Source organism: Planococcus citri, chromosome 5 (assembly GCF_950023065.1).
Source record: "Planococcus citri chromosome 5, ihPlaCitr1.1, whole genome shotgun sequence".
Taxonomy (NCBI): Eukaryota; Metazoa; Arthropoda; class Insecta; order Hemiptera; family Pseudococcidae; genus Planococcus; species Planococcus citri.
In genome coordinates, this window is record NC_088681.1 from 69934308 (window position 1) to 69954361 (window position 20054).

The 20054-nt window shown below is 33.5% G+C and overlaps 2 protein-coding genes across 5 annotated transcripts in view; one reads left to right on the plus strand and one right to left on the minus strand.

The window, feature by feature from the left end:
- LOC135846809 (uncharacterized) overlaps window positions 1-20054 on the plus strand; it is a 208227-nt gene that overhangs the window by 17991 nt on the left and 170182 nt on the right. The window contains exon 4 of one of the 4 annotated variants that reach the window (XR_010559017.1): window positions 3305-15499. The exons of the other annotated variants lie outside the window; for them this stretch is intronic. The gene's annotated coding sequence lies outside the window, so the exon portion shown is untranslated. Of the gene's footprint in view, window positions 1-3304; window positions 15500-20054 lie in introns of those variants that run through there. 4 annotated transcript variants of the gene reach the window in all.
- Window positions 16595-19918, minus strand: LOC135846806 (NEDD8 ultimate buster 1-like). Its single transcript, XM_065366088.1, has 11 exons — window positions 19615-19918; window positions 19287-19540; window positions 19074-19212; window positions 18901-18990; window positions 18636-18793; window positions 18356-18552; window positions 17924-18088; window positions 17713-17839; window positions 17439-17640; window positions 17100-17367; window positions 16595-17013 (listed from the first exon to the last, which is right to left on the minus strand). Exons 1-11 carry the CDS (start codon window positions 19747-19749, stop codon window positions 16862-16864), a joined length of 1887 nt encoding a protein of 628 aa, XP_065222160.1. The 5' UTR covers window positions 19750-19918; the 3' UTR covers window positions 16595-16861.

Consider the following 20054-nt stretch of genomic DNA (forward strand, 5'->3'; position numbering starts at 1 on the left):
TTTGAAAATATGTATGTCCTAGAAGTTGGAGTAAATCGTATTTCAAAATGCGAACTTTTGAAAAAAATCAAGTTCTTATCAATGGTTCCTCTGACGTCACGAATAACGGAATGATAACTACCTTATTTTCTAAATGAATTGATGAATATCGCAATTATCTGGATGTCTGGTTCTCCCGTAGTAACCTGAGTATACCTCATCTTCCTGAAAATGAAAATAAATTGATCAATGAGGTATCAAAATAATGCATTAGACCAGATATAAGCTCCCCCCTCCCAAAAAAGAGAGAAAAATTACTTACATTATTGCATATCTCATGATGGCTATTACTTACGTATTGCTAATATTGTAAAGGTATAGATTATCACAACTACTTAATACGTATTTTTCTATAATTTTACTCCACCCCTGCAGAAATGGACCATTAGACCGTAAACATTTTGATCAGTGATACCATTTTCACCATGAAGAAAAATGTAGGTACCTAACTCGAAAACAGTAAAGCAGGAAAAATTTAATCTTCAATGAAAAATACTCCTCTTTCATAAGCCATAGGGTAAATACGCCAGTAGTTGACACCTTTTTTCTAAAAATTGTAACAAAAAAAATTTTTCTCCCAGACATTTGATTTTTAAAAAAAAAGTTGTTCTTGCATATCTTAGGCCCATCCTTCCCCCACATTATGGTCAATATTTCATTGAAAACTATTCATACCATACGACGACATGATTTTTTGAAAAGTGGTCCGAAATTTGCCAGTGATTGACACCCACACTCTGGTTGTTGACACCCAGTAATTGACGGGGGTGTCAATTACTAGATTTCATTGAATTTGTCATAACTCATAACCAATAATTGACACCCACTATATTCATCCAAAAAAATGCACAGATTTGGATAATGACAGGTGAAACAAGCGTTTGGGTTTGGATACAGACATTTTGAACTATTCTAGATGAATAAAATATGTACCATCAACGAATTATTCAAACATGATTACCATGGGCGTCAATTACTAGATTTCATTGAATTTTTATAGCCAGTAACTAATTGACACCAGCTACACGGAAAAAAAAATTATGGATAATTTTTACTATTTCATACAGTAACCGGATCCCATTCAAAAATATTGCGATTTTTACTATGAGATTAGTAAATTTTACTATGAGATTTAGTAAATTTTACTATGAGAGTAATAAATTTTACCTAATTCTATAGTAAAATGTATTTTTTGTCTGAGTAAAAATCACTATTATTTTTGGATTGGATCCGGTTACTATACTGAAACAGTAATTTTTATTGTTTTTTTTTTTCAGTGTATTTTCACATAAAAAATGCACAGATACGGATAATGTCCGGTGAAACAGAATCAGCGTATAATTATCTTTTAGATGATATAATCACAGTTGGAAAAAAGTCAAATCTCTATGAAATATGAAAAAATTTGTGTGTACTTATTTTTTCAATTCTGTTCCAAAAAATCATGCGAATAAATGATAATGAGAAAAACACAACAAGTTTTCAATAATTGACGCTATCACTGTTACCACAACACTTACGTAAATGAAAAAATAGCAAAAGTGTCAATTACTGGGGGGGGGGGTCAATTACCGGCATATTTACCCTACTTAAAAAAATAATCATGCGATGTGCGATTCCATAACATGTTTTAATATAGTTACAAAAGCAGAATTACATACTTACTTACATTTATAATTAGGTAAACCTTCGCACAAAAAAAAAAAATAAATAAAAGAAAATCTCGGCAGAGGTTTTACCTTTTAATGCATAGGTAGTTATTTTTTGCTATATAGTATGTATAACTACTTTTTTAAAACTCACATCAAAAGTGCTGTTGAAAAATGAAGTTTTTCAAATTCAAGACAGCTACATTTAAGTTGTCTGCTTGAATTGTGAGGTTATTTTTAATTAGAGACAAAATCTCCCGCCCTTGATACGTAAAAATTAAATTATCAAGTTCGATGCTTACAATTTTCGCTTTTAAATTAGCTTTATTTTCGACTACAAGGTCTACGTTTTTTTCTGCGAAGGAAAACGTCTTTGTATTCAGGAGTGTGCCGTGGATGTTTTCCACAGTTTTTTTGACCTAGTCTAGACCTTCGATTACCTTTTCTTCAACGGTGTCTTTAAATTGTGATAGACCAGTTGCTATGTTTCCCAACATGTTCCACTCAGCCGCATCATCTGACCTCTTCTCTCGTACACCTGAATAAGATTAATGACTGAATAGATTATTGTGCTTAATAAAGTGTGCCTTTCTCTTTTTTTGCGTTACCCCTCCCGGTAGTTTAGATCGTAAAGCGTAAACTGAAAATAATTCACAAATTTTTTTAGCCCGATTAAAATAATATAGGGGAGAGGAAGGATGTTCTGGACGAAAAATTTCGAATTCGATTTTTGACTCCCAGTAATGTGCAAGAAATCAATCAAGTGCGGTAAATGATTCCTTTTGGTGGTACACACGTCATATATTTTTTGCAACTCCCTAAATGCAAAACTGGCAACAGTATCCAAATTTTAAAATTTTCAATTTTTGTCCAGAACATGACTTTGGGTTCCATGTTCTGGACACGAGGGTGTTATGTTCTGGACAGCATATTAATTGTACCTAAAATCGACAATGCGGTATTCTAATCGAAGGAAAAACAATTGAAATTTATTTAAAAACAGTTTAGGTACCTACTAAGCAAAAGAAAAATCCATAATCAACTTACCTGATCTTCCTTTGATACAGAGAAGAATTTTAGCAAAAATGAATAAATGTAAAATGAGCAACTCAAATACTCAGAAGTAGTTTTATTTCTCGAACTCCTTTGCAAGCTTTTTGTCCTCAAATGTAACCTCGTTGCATAGCTATTCAAAGTTATTATTCTGCACTCGCCGTTTGTTTGGTTCTTTGATGAATCAGTGACTCTAAATTGTTTTTTGCAACTTGATTATTACTTAAATTGTTTCGGGAACTCAAATATATCATCTACCCATTGGCTACAGAAATTCTGCTGTAGAAAGGTAAATTAATTTGGTAGATGAGGTTATATCGTGTGGCTAATGATCAGGTGCACATGATTTATTATTATTTTCAAAGGTACCTAATTGAAAGTAAAACTTTCACCTAGGTATGTACTTCAAATTAAAAATAAAAAACTGTCGTTCCCAGGGTATGTGATTCTCGCGAGTACCTACAATGCTGGTAAACGTTACTTTTCCAATTCATGTATGAAATTGATATCTATAAATTTACCTACTAGACTCTTATAAAATAATACACATTATTACTTTTCAGGAGTTACTGGACCATCAGTTACTTCATAAAGCCATCTATCATGTTGGTTTTTTGAACTGTTTGGTGTTATGGCTATTTTTTCAACTTCAGACATATTGCTATTAAAAAATATAAAATACATTTTAAGTTGAGTAATTTTGAATAAAAGAAAGTTTTGATAACTGAAACAAATGAAAATAAAAATATTACCTACTGAATAATTTTTTCAAAGTGTATATATGTTTAAAATACTTACTTCCTAATCACTTCACTGTCATTATCTTGAGAAAAGCCATCAGCTATGTTTAAGTATCCTGAATAACATGAAGTACCTATCCATATTCCATATATAATTTAGTACTTATATACTTATCAAAGCTCAAAGGTAAGAAAGGAACCTTTTGGCGAGAAGTTGTTAAATTAGGAAAAAATAACTCTTGCTTCTCAGTTTTTACTACCTATTTATTAGTGTAAAGCTTTTCAAACACTGATTTAAGCTTAATGATGAACACTTGGTGTTTGAAAAGCTTTGCAGTAATAAATAGTAAAAACTGAGAAGTAAGAATTATTTTTTCCTAATTATATATTTATGCTGTTACTTAAGTTGGGAAACTTTTTTTTAGCTCCAACATGATTAGGTATTAGGCTTTAGAGTTGGGCAATGGTGAAAAAATGAAGCCTGTTGAGAAAAATCTAAACTCACAAAGTGGGATTAACACTTTGATTTAACTGTACTTTTACTCCTAAAACCATATAAATAATTGAATATGGGAACATGAGGAGAGGAATCATCGGCGAATCACTCAAATTTATTTGCTGAGAAGTGAGAATTACAGTTATATGTACTTACATGCGGAAATGGTGTGTAGGTACACTTTTACTTTTGAAAATGTTGGTATAAATAAGCAAAAGTTATGTACCTGTACCTACCTATCCAAAAAAAAAAAAATGAAATAATAGGTATAAATAAATAAATTTGGCAAAAAATTGAAAAAAAAAATGAAAGAATATGCGCGCACAGAAAAGATTATGCGCGAATTTTCCTAACTAGGTATGCGTAGGTAGGTATAACACCCAAAAAATCTGACCTTTAAGTCGTTGTATAATGATTAATCCTAGGTATTTGACTAAAGATACTATGTTGTAGCTAGATATTAAAGATGAAAACAAACGTTCAGTTGATGGACATGATATTATAAGTATCAGACGTTTAAACACGTGGGAAAATAAAATCATTAATAACAAATAATTTTTATGATTTTAAAATATTTTATCTGAATTTCAAGAGCTTGGAAAAAATAATTTAGAATCCCTATCAATGAGATTTTATTTTTAGTTGTTAAATTTGAAAAATACAAAATTTTTGAGATAGAAACTTTTTTTTTAAATTAATAAATTTGAATAATTATTGTTTTTCCATAACTAGCGATGGGCGGGCCAGCTGGTCTTGAAACTAAAAAAAAAAAGAACAACAAGAAACTTTTTTTTTAAATTAATAAATTTGAATAATTATTGTTTTTCCATCACTAGCGATGGGCGGGCCAGCTGGTCTTGAAACTAAAAAAAAAAAAAGAACAACAATCTTAATATGTACTATTAAGACCTATATGCTATGTGTATTTGCAACTGAATGCAGAAAAAAACTTACCTATTAGGATCGTCTCCTGGATTGAATATCACTTAGATTAACTTTGTAATTATCTACTCTTCTGCTGCCTTAAATTTGTTCATCTTAAATAATACATAAGATATTGCAGAAGCAATATATAAAAACAGTAAACTTAAACAATAGGAACTCGAAATCTTATGAAATAAAGTTTTGGGTCCTGGTTTTTTAAAACTAATTTTTAAGTACATAACCAGGAAACCAAATGCTACTATTACTACAAAAATTAACATTATAGTTAAAAAAGTATCCTCTTCAGTCAAAAAGGGGGAGCCCGGAGCACTGGTTACATCCATTTTTTGAGTTGGAATTTTTCAAATGCCCCGGGATATAAAGTGTGAAGTATTGTTAGACAGGGGAGAGATTGGAAGTTTGGAATCTGTAAAAAAAAAAAAAATATGTATGTTCTCAAAAACCTGCGCTATTCACCCCGAAAGTTTCGACCAGAATTTACATTTTTTCCAACTCCCCTTCCAATACCCCAAAAATGATTGATAACTTCGGTTTTCCTACAATGTACCTCAATTTTTGAATTCTTTGAATTTTTGGTTTTTCAAATGTACATATAAAATCATCAATTTTGGATGAGCCGATGATTATTTATGAATTTTTTTACAAAACACCAAAACCTCAGTAAAATATTCAACCAATAGAAAATTCATGCGGTATTTAAGACACATGAAAAATGAATCGAGAAGGTACCAGATGGATTCGAAGTTATACCTACTCCTTCCCATGTAATGAAATTTTTGAATCAATGATACCCTATTTTTGTACCACCTCTTAAAATTTTCATCAAACACTGAAAAAACGTGAGCCTTTAGACACGGATCACCGGTAATTTTCAGGATATTTTTTTTTGTGGATTATGAATCAATCTAGCTACAGGGAGCAATACAATTAAAGAAAAAATCATCGTGTGTATAATAACTAAGAACCACTGAAATGGCAGGGAAAGGTATCTTATCTCCTCTCTTTCGCTCTGCATGTCCGCCTCAGGTGTTTCGTATCTCAGATATAATTTAAAGATTCGCTTATATTTTTCAGTTTAAAAAAAATCATCAAAATACAGAAAATATTCATTACCTATTTGAAAAGTTTTGGGGCTCACCCACTTACCCCCTCCCCCAGCCTCATGGGTTGGAGTTTTATGATCAGAACAAAAAAGTCGACCAGGTCAGAATTAAAGCATAAATCATTTTTTTTCATTTTATTCTCAATTTTGAGGACCTGCAACTCGCTATTCCAAGCGGCAGAATTCCAGCAATATGCTAGCTGGCTCAGATAGCACCATTTTTAACACGTGTGTTAGCATATCTGCTGGTAAGTGTTACTAGCATAATAGGTACTAGGTAATTATGCTAGCACTACGCTAGCGTCAATTTGCTAGCAAATATTCCAGCGCACATGCCAGCATTATTCTAGTAACGTTTTTTAGCTGCCCAACTTCATATTTACGCCTCCTGGAGCATATTCAAAATTCTGGAGAAATTGAAAAATCACCCTGGAGGCTCCAGGGGGGGGGGTGGGGTAGTTCTGAACGAACACAGCGATTCGCGCAAATTTCAAAAATTTCCTCGTGATTTTTGACCATTTTCCTTAATTATACATAATATGTAAGTAACTAGCAAAACACTAGCCTGCTTTTTACTAGTATGTCATACGTTATTCATAACGAAACGAAAAACGAAAAAACAGTAAATTACTTACTTAGCGAAAACGAAATTGTCGAAATTTTCTACGGAATATAACTATGTAGGGGTAACGGCCCTATTCTTTTACCCCCCTAAGGACATATCTTGAAATTTCTTCTGACCTAATGAAGCTAGAGAAAAACTGAAAAGCGCATTGAAATCAGCAAACATTCGTTGACAAGATTCAGTGTTTGCCAAAAGTTTAATTTCATTAGGTTCGCCAAAAAAAAATATTTTTTGCAAAAAAACGAGTTCGCTATTTTTTTTACCCCCAATCGCTATTTCGTTTACCCCCATTCGCTATTTTTTTTACCCCCCAATTTTTTTTGTGTTTTCAATTGTAACAACGTAATTCAACGTTTCCTAACAAATTATTAATTAATCATGCCAAAAAGTGCCCTTTCCGTTTTCATGAGTGTATTCATTGCTTGAAAACATAATTGAGAATAAAATTGAGAATTTATAAAGATTATTTGTGCAAATTTTCAACAAAAAAATTTAATACACGTATTTATGGGCTCTAAAATTCCTGGACCACCAGATGAACGCATTTTTTTCACAAGAAACTATTTTTTGCGGATATAAATAGTAAAAAAATTGCTGTGAAAGTTCCTGCTCCAATTTTCTGTTTCCATGTTACTGTTATACTTAAGGTTTTCAATTTTGTAACAGTTTTTGTTTCGTTTGCTTTCGTAGACAACCTATATTAGAGAGGTATCAATCATTTATTCAATTTTTTTGGTTAATTGTTTACATTGATGTAATCAACTGTAAAAAGTGTTTTTTGGACAATATTTACAAAAGTTCAGAGCTGTACATTCAAAACTTCCCCAAAAATGAATAAAATTGGTATCACGTCTTTAAACGGTCTTCAGCGAGCAAAAATTCTGAAAATAGTGGGGGGTAAAAAAATTAGAGAACAAAAATTAATATGGATTTTCTATTTTTTTACCCGGTAAAAAAAATAGAAAACTGGGCTTGAATCGTTCCCCTATTTTTTTACCCCCTCTAAAAATTTTTAGAAAACAATTTCGATGAAAAATAACTAGCTCATCTAATAGACCAGAGTGTGTAGAATTCAGCGATGTACTCACGAACTCATTTTGATGGAAATTAGTGTGTCCAATCCTTAAAATCAAAACACACTTTTTTAAAATTTTGTTAAGAAAATCGACTAAAATTCACATCACATTTTTCGAAGTCCCCTGAACCATGAAGATTGAATGGAAAATGCAGTTTTTCAAGGGCATTGTGTTCCAAAAGAACCACAAAACATGTTGATATGGTTTTCAAATCAATTCATGACTTTGGTGGCTTATTTTTCAGAAAATTCTCGGGGGGGTAAAAAAAACTAGAGAGGGTAAAAAAAACTGGGCCGTTACCCCTACAATCAACAAAAACGAACAAATTCCTTTATTGATTTTTATTCGTCTTTCCTCCAAAAAAAATCTGTAAAAACCAGTTTTTTTTCAAAAATTGAAATACAAATAAATACAAATACTACCTAATTAAATTGCTGAAAACTGCAAAAAAAGAATAGTGTGACTGAAATCTCACAAATTACTTACCACAAAATATATATTAAAAACTGATTGAAATTAGTGGAAAACTTGCTCACAAAATGTACACAGTGAATCAAAATGAGAATTATCCTGTAATTAGAAAAAGTAAGTACCTAATCACTAATAGACTTTAGAAATGAAAAATTTTCATTTTTGGAATAGGGATTTTTTCAAAGGGTACCTCTCATCAAGACAGGCGAAATGCCCTCAACCTCAGATTTCGATATAACTCACAGGGTGTGTTTAGTACATCAAAAAATAATTTTGGGCCCATAGCCTGCTCTTACGTAGCGGCAGACTGCTACGATTTTTTAGAGGGGGGTCCGGGAGAGCCATCAATTGTTAATAGCTGCTTTACCCATAACTTGTACCTACTTATGTATAGTAGGTGCGACTTATAGTTAATAAAGCAAGGGATCGTCAGTTTTTTTTTTCAACTTCCACCTCTCCAAAATTTTTAAAATTTTTATGGCAGGTAGTATGTTTATGGATAAATAACACGTGTTTAGACTAGAAAAATTTAATTGTCACTTTGACCCTTCATTACAAAATGGCGGCTCAAAATTTTCGAAAGGGCATAAGCCCCTCCCCCTCCCAATTGCCCAAAATTCTTTTCCTGAATTGGTTTTGTTCTTTGGACACCTTAGAACCCATCTAAAAAAACGCGAACTTTTTATCAGCATTTGTAGAGCAGGAAAATAAGTGAAAAAGCGGGGGCTAAAAGGAAAAAATTGGCACATGAATTTTTTCTTCGGGAATGTGTTCAGATGAACCCCCTGAACTACCAAAAAAAAACCGTCCCTCTTACCCCTGGAACTAATTTTTTTAGAGGGCTAAAACCGGTTGCGATTCACGTTTTTTGCGTTTTACTCCAAAAATATGTATTAATTAGGTTTTTTGATAAAAATTACCATATAGCCAAAAATGTTCCCCTTCAAATTATCTACAATTTGATACTACGCTCGATACCCATCCCTCAAGGGGGTGTCTGAAAACAGGGGTGGAAAGAGTAGGTGTTTCAAAAAAGGTCAGTCCAATAAATTAATCAAAGGTACCACTTGATAGTCTACACATCCAACTACTAATCAAACCAGCATTCGATATATCACTCGACTTTTCACGACTTTTCAAAATCTTGACGCTTTTTTGGGGCACAGAGAGGCTTTAAAGGGTTGAATCCAAAAAATAAGTTCATATTTATACTCAAAGACCTCGAAAACGTACCATTCGATGTACTTAGGTATCTCTCGACTTTTCATGATTTTTCAAAATTTGGTCATTAATTGGGGCTAAGAGGGACATTGTGAGGTAGAACCCAGAAAAGTAGTTCATATTCGTAATCAGCGACCTCAAAAACATACCATTCGTTATATCACTCGACTTTTCACGATTTTTCAAAATTTGGCCCCTTCTTTGGGGCACAGAGAGACATTGTAGGGTGGGACCCAAAAAATAAGTTCATATTTGTGCTTGACGACCTCAAAAACATTCCATTTGATATATCACTTGACTTTTTGATAATTTTTCGAAATTTTGGTCCCCTTGTTGGGGCACAGAGGGACATTTTGGGAGGTGCCACACAAAAAATAAGTTCATATTCGTACTCAGCGGCCTCGAAAACATACCATTCGATATATCACTCGACTTTTCACGATTTTTCAAAATTTTAACCCCCTCTTTGTGGCACAGAGGGGCTTTGAGGAGTTGGACCCAGAAAATAACTTGGTATTCGTATTCAAAGACCTCGATAACATGCTATTCGATATATCGCATGTCCAGATTCGTTTTTCAAATATATGATTCAGTAGTGTGCTCCTAGAAAAATCAAACATCCCCCACCAACCCCTTGGGAGGGTTGAAGACCAATAAATGGTGGTTTGATTAGTGGGTGTGCACGTGTGCAGACTTTGTAAACAAAATTTGAGCGAAAACAAATGATATTAAGTGGTACCTTTGATTAATTTATTGGACTGACCTTTTTTGAAACACCTACTCTTTCCACCCCTGTTTTTAGACACCCCCTTGAGGGATGAGTATCGAGCGTAGTATCAAAGTGTAGATAATTTGAAGGGGAACATTTTTAGTCATGGTACTTTTTATCGTAAACCTAATATTTTTGGAGTAAAATGCAAAAAAATGTGAATCGTAACCGGTTTTAGCCCTCTAAAAAAATTAGCTCCAGTTTTTTGAAAAAAATATGTTTTTTATAGGTCAAAAACACATTTGAAAATGCTATTCCCATTTTTGTGCCGAATCATGGTCATCGCTAAAACGGGCAAACAAAGCTAAAAAACCGCCATTTTGAGGGGAAAATATGGTGGGGGGTGAAAATTTTTGTGGAGATATTTCTTATGGATGTTTACAACGTACCAAAAAATTAAAAAAATCGGTTTAAACAATTTTTCACGCCTATTTCGTAAATCATTTCTCGTGATTCGTCGCCACATTTTTTTCAAAAAGGGGAGAGGGGGCTGCACTAACGTCAGGAATAGCTGCACTAACCTGCACTTTAACCTGCACTAACGATGCCCAATCAATCTATTTATGGGTTTCATCCGATTTCACGTATAATGGGTGGGGCCACTGAAATGGACCAAAAATTCTGGATAAATTGAAAAATCATGCTGGAAGCTCCAGAATGGTTGGAAATGATGAATTTCTCCCGTCGAGGGGGGGGGAGAATCAATTCTAGACGACATTCGCGCAAATTTCAAAAATTTCCTCGCACACGGGAAATTTTTGATTTTTGATCATTTTTCTTAGTTATGTAAAAATTTGGCTAAAAACCCACTCTTGAGGTATCCTTTCCAGAATCGGCTCAAATGTGGATAAACTCGTTAAACAGATGGAGTATAATACACAAAGCGATTTTTAGCTGCCCACCTAAAATTCTGGAGAAATTGAAAAATCGCGTTGGAAGCTCCAGAATGGCTGGAAATGATGAAATTCCGATTTGGGGAAATAATATCAATTTTAGAACTTATTTCAATCATTTGTACTGATCAAGTACATACGTACTTTTTTTTCTAAAAAAAAAGGCATAAATCACCAAAAACAGACAATTTTGAATAGTCGAACGTTCGCCAAAAATTGAAAAATGAGTTGGGCCGCTGAAAATTTGGTTTTGGGGGTTTTAGACCGTACTGGCATACTCTTTCCAAAAATCGCGGTCCATGTTCAAATCGGAGGTGGACTCCTCAAGAAGTTCCCTTGTAAGAGAAGCAAAGTGCATCATGGGTTATTCCACCTCAATTTGACCAACGTTTTTGAGTCATGTCTTTCGATTTTCGCTCAATTTTTTTTACAATGTCTACCCACCCAATAAGTAGGAAACCCGCAATCAGTTTGGTCACCGCCCCCACAGGGGCGGGTGGCACTGCGAGGGGCTTCAATCATTTTCACATTGTCTCGAGCTACTCAACTTCAGCAGCGCGTGCCTCCAAAGCTGTGATACTTTGATCAAAACTGATTTCACAGTTCGAAAGGGCATTGCATTTTGGACTTTTTAAACATTTTGAAATTTTCAAAAGTTGAAAATTGAACTTTCAAATTAAAAGTTCAAATTTCAAAATGGCGCTGTAAGTGGGAGCTACCATTTAAAATTCTGAAAAAATGTCCATAGCTGTATTTTTTGATGCTTTTTTGAAATATTTAAACTTCGAGATGGGATCTCTTAATGGAGGGGGAGCACCTTCACCCACAATTTGAGGCAAAACTTACAAAAAAAATCTGGGGCATGTAATATATAATTATCAAATAGTATGTTTTTGGTGACGATGAACACGAATATGACGTCAGATTTTTGATTGCGCCAATCCGCAGCCCCTAACAATTTTTTTTTCAACTTTTACCCATTGATGGAGGTTCTGGGAGCCATGGGTGAGGTGAATTTGAAAAACTAAGTCTATATTCGTGTTCAGCGATACCAAAAGCATACTATTTCATGTGTCACACGAATGAAACCATTTTCTTTGAGGTGACCCCCTTTGGGAAGGTGCTGGGGGCCGTGGATGGATCTAATAAAAAATCTGACGTAAAATTCATGTTCAGCGTCACCAAAAACATACAATTCGATGTATCACATACCCCATATTTCTTTTTGAAAGTTTCGCCCAAACATGGGGAAGGGGGTGCTCGCACACCATTAAAAGATCCCATCTCGAAAATTGAATACAATTTCAAAAAAGCATCAAAAGGCACATCTGTGGAAATTTTTTCAGAATTTTAAATGGTAGCTCCTACTTACAGCGCCATTTTAAAATTTGAACTTCCAAGTTTTGAAAATTTCAAATTGCTTAAAAAGTTTAAAATGCAATGGCCTTTTGAACTGTGAAATCAGTTTTGATCAAAGTATTATAGCTTTGAAGGGATGCATTGCTGAAGTTGAGTACCTCGAGACAATGTGAAAATAATGGAAGCCTCCTCCCCCCCCCCCCACCGCTGATGAGGCTGGGACCCTTACTTATTGGGTGGGTAGACATTGAAAAAAAAAATTTGAGCGAAATCGAAAGACATGATTTTCAAAATTGTATTTTTTTGGTCGAATTGATATAGAATGACCCTCATAAGAGAGAAGAACGCTAGCGCGTTGCTGGCATTATGCTAGCGCCTAACTGCTAGCACCTGCGTAAGAAGTCTTTACCAAATATCTACCACCAATATCACCATTGCTAATAATATGTAATTAATAAAACCATACTTACTCGTACTTAGCGAAAACGAAATTTTCAATTGGCCAAAATTCTTGTCCTAAATTGGTTTTGTTCCTTGGACACCTTAGAACCAATCTAAAAAAAAAGGGGGACTTTTTATCAGAATTTGGTGAAAGATGAGAAAATTAAGGGGAAAATACATTTCAGCCCCTCCAACCACCACCCCTCCATACTTGCTCTAGGGGTCCACAATTTTCATCGCAGTTTCTTTCCTCATAGTTGACTTTTTGGGGCAGGAGAGGTCAATCTGTTTCAGTGGCCAAATCACCATACTTAACTTCAAACTTATTACTTTTTAGTATAAAATCTTGTTGAATATACACTATTACGTAGAAGAAAAAAAAATAGTACTTACTGAGGCGTTTTGTTTCGTTTTTAATCACTACACTGAGAAAAAAGAGTATAAAACATAGTACAATTTATTCTGTGGTTCATTTGACCACAAAGTGTAGCGCATTTGAATATAAACTATAGCATATTGTGATACACATATAGTAGGTGTCCAAATTACGTTATCATTCCACTTGATATCAGGTAGTCTGTAATGATTATCAAACTCATTGCTGAAAATAAAACATTTAGTTTCTCCCACCCAACTGAAGAATGGGATTTGAATAAGTCACTGAGAAAAAAATTGAGACAATTGAGTTTTAAAAAGAAATGTACCTATTAAAAATAAATTCTTCAGTTGATAATTGATATGATATTTTGATATTAATAATATAGGTATGTATTTGAAAAAAAAAAATCTTACATTAATAAGCTTAATCAAATTCATAAATTGAAATTGTCAATATTATTTGTCAGAAGACACTGAGACACTGGTCACTGGTCTGATCAAATTGAAAAAGAAAAAAAAAGAAGTAGGTATTAATATAATTTGTAGACATTTTTCAGTTCACTCCTACACATATCTATAATGGATTACCCCGTAGGTACACTTTCTACAACACTTGAATGCCAATTCAAGTTTGTTCCTTAAAAAATCTAAATGCAACTAATAATACATATGATGTCAAGATTTTGAATATTCAGTTTGATTTTAGGGGAAAATACACCAGGTATTTTATGAGTTAATTTCAGTAATATTTTTCAACAAAATATTGACGTAAATTCTGAAATGAGGTTTTATTATAAAGTTTAAATAAAATATCAGTAATTTGATTTTTTGATAAACGAATTGCTGAGATATTATCTTTTTACTAAACAATTTTGTGAGTTATGTTTGTGATACCTATCATTTTGTTAACCTAAACACAAATTTAATACATATCACGAATAACCTCAGACATTGCAACATATTCTGCTTCAGTTGTACTGAGAGCAATGCAATCTTGTTTTCTAGATGACCACACTAATAAAAATCACCAAAATGAGTTTTATGTACTACTGTACCTATTTGATTACAAGGTCACGTGTCCCTTTTGAATATTTGAAAATTTGCTTAACCGTGGTCCAGTGAACTCGTTTTGGATTTTGTTGAAATCTACTTAAAAAATTGGTGGCAAAAAGAATATCAAATTTTATACAATTCTCTCACCAAAAACATTAATGGCCCTAGCCCTATAGCTTGCCTATATGGCGCATTTTCACTCAATTTCGGACTATCACTTTCAATTTTTGTACTGCTGGTCACAGGTACAGATACTTACCTACAATAAGTCATATTAATATTGCATGCTATGTGTGCAAATTTTAAAATTTCACATTTATTACTGGAAGTACCTACTAAGCAGAAGAAAAATCTATTAACTTACCTAATCTTCCTTTGATAGAGAAGAATTTTACAAAATAATGAATAAATGTAGAATGAGCAACTCAAATACTCCGCATGTAGTTCTCTTTCTTGATCTCCTTTGCAAGCTTTTTGTCCTCAAAGGTAACCTCGTTGCATAGCTGTTCAAAGCTGTTATTCTGCACTCGCCGTTTGTTTGGTTCTTTAATGAACCAGTGACTCTAAATTGTCTTGTGCAACTTGATTATTACCTAAATTGTTTCGGGAGCTCAAATATATCTTCTATCCATAGGCTACGGAAATTCTAGCTGCTGTGGAAAAGTAAATTAATTTGGTAGATGGGGTCATATTGTGTTGCTTATGATCAGGTAAACAATCATGTTGTATTATTATTTTCAAAGGTAGGTACCTAATTGAAAATACAACTTTCAGCTAGGTACATATGTACTTCAAATCGAAAATTAAAAACTGCAATTGATGTATGATCTACAGTATAGGCACTTAATAATAATTTAGAATGTTTCCCAGTGTGTCAGATTCTCGCGAGTACCTACATACGTACCTATCGTTTTCTTTGTGATGACATCGTTGATGTTTTTCAAAAAACTTTCTTTGAGCAACTTGTTATAGAGATTTTGGAAATTTCCCCAATTCATGTTTAAAATTGATATAGGTAAATTTATTAGACTCTTATGCTCATATATTAATGCTGTTACTTAAGTTACTATACCTAAGTAGGTATTTTCTTTATACCTACCTACACAGAAATGTTTCTATGTGGTATACTTTTAATTTTACTCTTAACTATTGTTGAACTCATTTTTGTACATAAATTACTTTTCAAATAGGTATGTTTTTTTATTTGTATACTTTATTACCTACCTACGAGTATCTTTACCATGATCTTAAGAATAGTTTGTATTACTCATCCTATTGAAGCAATATCTTGTCTTCTTGAGTTGTCAAAATTTCAATCTAATATTGATAACTTCGAGTACCTAATACAAAAAATTTAAAATTATTGACCCTTTTTGGATGATGAGAGTAAGGCCTACTTCCTCACCTGGGAAAGTTGTAATTATTCTTGGATAGGTAAGTATTTTGCTTGATGCTTGATTATGAATTTCCATTTAAGGAAATTCCACAGGATTTTTTCGAAGTTCCCAAAAGTCTGACATAATTTTAGGAATTTAACAGTAGATATTTTTCAAATTTTCAAACGTCTGGAAAAATATCTGAAAGTCATTTTGAAACAGTTTGGCTCTTTTCAACTATGTTCTTAAAACCCAGACTTGATTACCTTGACTCAGAATGTCGGGAATTGATCGATTTTTTGCATTTTTTGAAATAGATTGGTTTTTTGGACTGAAGGCTTGTTCAAAATTTTTTCAAGGTGGTCCGCACGCGACGCGCTGATCTACTTATGTCTGTCACACCGATTTTTTAATTCTTCATAAGCATTATGTCTGAAGTTGAAATATGTACTAGGAAAAAGTTGATCATTTTCTCATTTATGTAGATATTGAGTATGAGCTGATTTTACAAAGAAAAAAAGCAATAAATTCTTGATACATCAGTATAGGTAGTTAGGTACCTATCATACTTTTTAAAAACTTGAAAAAAAATTGTTCAATTTTCAACTCTTTGGGCATGTCTGATTTTTCAACCTTTTGTTAGAACCTTTGAAAAAAGAAAATCGAACATTTTAATATGTATTATTTTAAACTTAAAAACTTGGAATTTTCAATGAATTTTTGACATTATGTGATTTTTGACCAATTTCCTATAATTATGTCAGGCTATCAGATTTATGAACTTTCTGATGTATGGGCAGACTTTTCTATTGGTTTAAACTTCCAAGCATTAAGTAACCTTGGGCGAAAAACATAGGTAAGTACGTATACAAATATGATTTAAAACAGAAAACGTGAAAAAAATTAGAAACAGTGGATCATTTATTTATTTTCTGTTAGCACCAAACAAAAAATGATATCATTAAAAACATCGGTACAATTATAGCAAATATTACGTTACAAACATGCATTAAAAAGAGAAAAATTGCTATAGACTACTGTAAACATACAGGAACAGGACATGCAATTTTTCGAACTTAAAAATCAAAAATTAAGTCTTTCGAACTCTCCTACGTAGTATAAAATTTAAAAAATTAAGCGAAGTGAACAAGTACAATTCGCCGCGTAAATAAACTTTATTTCAGCAATGACTTATACATAACGAAAAAGTTCTCTTCGCTTTCTAGAGTAGAATCGAGGTAATCATCGGTGGTATCAGACATGTCCTTGCTGAGTCGTTCGTACGCATCGTATTCCTCCGGAGACAACGAATTCGGATCATGTATCGCTGGAACAATATTCAAAAAGTAGGTAAGAATCTGAGCAAACGAAAAAGTTCGCAATAAATGAGTATTCGGACACAATTGATTATACCTGGAATAGCTGGTATTGCTGGTAAAGTAGGTGGACGCGACGAAGAAGACGGAGCTGGTGTAGGTGTCGAAGTTCCAGGAGATGAAGTCGAGTTCAAAGTTTCAGCAGGTTTTTTAGTTTTAAAATTGACTGTAGGAAAAACTTCCGTAGCTTGTTGAACTCCGACTGATTTTGCGATGAAATTTGCAATACACGGTTCGTTCAGTTCGTACTTGTGGAGGTTGAATATGTTGAAATACGAACGCGAATTTATATCGATGTTCGTTATCTGAAAAGAAAAGTGAGGATGAATTTCTAGTATTACTGGTTTGAGAGCTACATAGATAAAGTTGAACTTACCACATCTGCTACGTAGGCGGGGTATAAATTCTTTAAATTTGCGATGTAGTTGCTAATCCAAATGATTGTATTATCCATATCGTTATTGGAATTCTTCAGACCACAGATGGCCAAAAGTTGCGAATAACCCATATCAACGAGTTGTTTCACTTTTTCGGGGTCAACAGGAGCACCATCAGCGCAAATACAACCATCTGTGATGCTTCAAATCGATAATAGATGATTAGTGAAAATTTAAATAAGATTCAGATATAACGAATATTGAAGTAGGTACCTCTTAATTCTTTCCACAGCCGCTCTTCGTTTTTTCTGTTCTCTCTGCTCGAGAATGAAATTAAACGCTGCGTCTGGGTCATTAAAGGATGCTCGAAGACCAAGTCTCGCTTCCTTCGGAGTACAATCTGCAAATTAAAATAACACCGGTCTCGTCAAAATCTGCATAAATTTAGATAACTTTTACTACACGATTTAGGTAAAATACTAACTCAATTGCCCGATCAAAGTTGTTATTTTTTCATCATCTACTCGAAGGCTTTTCAATTCTGCTTCCACTTGGTTGAACTTTTCTCTAGCTATTGCATTCCTGTTCATAAGATGATGTGAAATAGCTTGCAATAAATGAAGTCGAACCAACAAAACACTTTCATTTCCTGAAGATGAAAACACGAGTTAGAAATCGATCATGATGAAAATACATGAATAGTCTACGCTCTACAGTCCTACAGACGAAAAGTGTTTAGTTAGTTTGAATTTTTCGCGAAATTTCAGCTCATTTTTCAAAAACTATTACCCAATTTTGGGCTAAAACAGCTTCAAAATTGTTCAAAAACCACTTTTGTTGCAATATATAAAAATATTTGCCAGTAGGACTAGGACTGTAGACCAGTAAGAGGGTTTACATAATTAAATAACCAGACCACAAGTTCCTTTCACGGCTTTCAAACGTTCCAAATTAGGCCCATAGCATTTCCTGAATGACTCGTCGCAAATTCTCAATCTTGTTTCAGCATCGGATAAATAATGGACACTTTTCAAGTGAAGATAACACCAAACGATATCCAAATTCAAAAGACCGTAGTTATCTACTTTATCTAGTAAATCGCAACGACTCAGTCTGTAAACATGATTAAAAATATGAATTATAAAGATAAATATTTTAGCACAATAGGTATGAATCATGGGTTTCGTAATTCGTACTTGAATTCGTTATCGGCTTCTAGATAAAACACCAACGCTAAAGAATAAACACCCCTTTTGAAAGCCGATCGACCTTTCTCGTGCAATGTCATCGCGGCCAGTAAATGCTGACGACTGCTTTCTGGGATATTCAAAAAATGACCAGATTGATTAGTGACCTGAAATTTAAAAATACAAATTTATCGTTGATAGTTGAACGAGAAAAGGCAAAATTTTTATTTTAGCTTAGCAAGCTTGGCAGGGCAGTCCGACCGAAAGAACGTACCGAAAATACATTTTTTCCTTTCGATTTTTGTGTCAAAAACTCCAAATCTTTCATGGTTTCATTGAGTATCTTCTCATCAACATTATCCACCTGTAAACATATTTTCACATCGTATATTTTATCTATATGTACAAATCAAACCATCGAAAAAGAGAAACCAAAATTACACGTACAGAACTCGAACTCGAAGGTGAATCGCTAGCATTGAGAGAAGGAAGAACAATCACCAAGACAGTATTGCCATGTTTAACTCCCTGTTGTTCTAATGTTGAATCGGACTGTAGAATTTTTCCATTCGAAATCAACTTTAACCTAAACATACGTATTTCTACATTAATAAAAAATACGAAACCGAATGCTACTGAAGTAAGGTTTTCTTGATATACCTTTCAGCAGAAATGGTGACTTTTTCAGCGATGTTTTGTCTCAATAATTCGGTGATATCGGATAATCGTAAATGCACCGTGAATTCGGGTACATTTTGGCCAGATACTTTGACAGTAATCGATGCCATGCCTTCGGCTTTGAATTTATTTTGCTCTTGTAATCGCTGCAAACATTTATCCTGCAGTTCAAGCAGAATTTCTGCGCATAATTGAAAGTCAGCGTTCACAACGTCTTTGTACTCTTCTGCCAATTCCTGCATAAAATTAAAAATATACAATATTAGGGCTAGAATAATTAAGTTAGAGATCAAGATTATCGATAGCATACCACGATTTTATCGTTGAATGTCAGATCTGAGGAACCTTCTTGATAATACGGAGGTAACCATAATTTAACACCGTTGGATTGTAGTAAATGTTTGATTCTGAACGTGACATTTTCGCGTATACTGGTGTCGTCCATGATGCACTACTTGCGAGAAGACTGTCTGAATGAAATTATACAACGATATCGTTACAATAATAATGCTTTTTGCATTCACTCAACACGAGTTTACGACAATGATTAATGATGAGTTCATCTTCTTCGCAGAATTTTTTGTCATTTTATCAAGAAAAACACGAATATTATCACCTGGTGGAATAAAAATAAACAAGAAACAGCTGATGACCTTGATCACAGACATATTTTGTTTAGAGAAAAAAAAAGAAAAAAAGTTGCAAAGTTGTTCTAAAATTTTCACGTCTGTGAGATTTTACGGCGTAAAT

Coding starts and splice junctions, on each gene's coding strand:
- LOC135846806 (XM_065366088.1), bottom strand. CDS start 19,749: ATGGACGACACCAGTATACGCGAAAATGTCACGTTCAGAATCAAACAT. Junction 18,553..18,635: donor GAAGCCGATAACGAATTCAA/GTACGAATTACG, acceptor TCATGTTTACAG/ACTGAGTCGTTGCGATTTAC. Junction 17,014..17,099: donor AGCAATACCAGCTATTCCAG/GTATAATCAATT, acceptor ATATTGTTCCAG/CGATACATGATCCGAATTCG.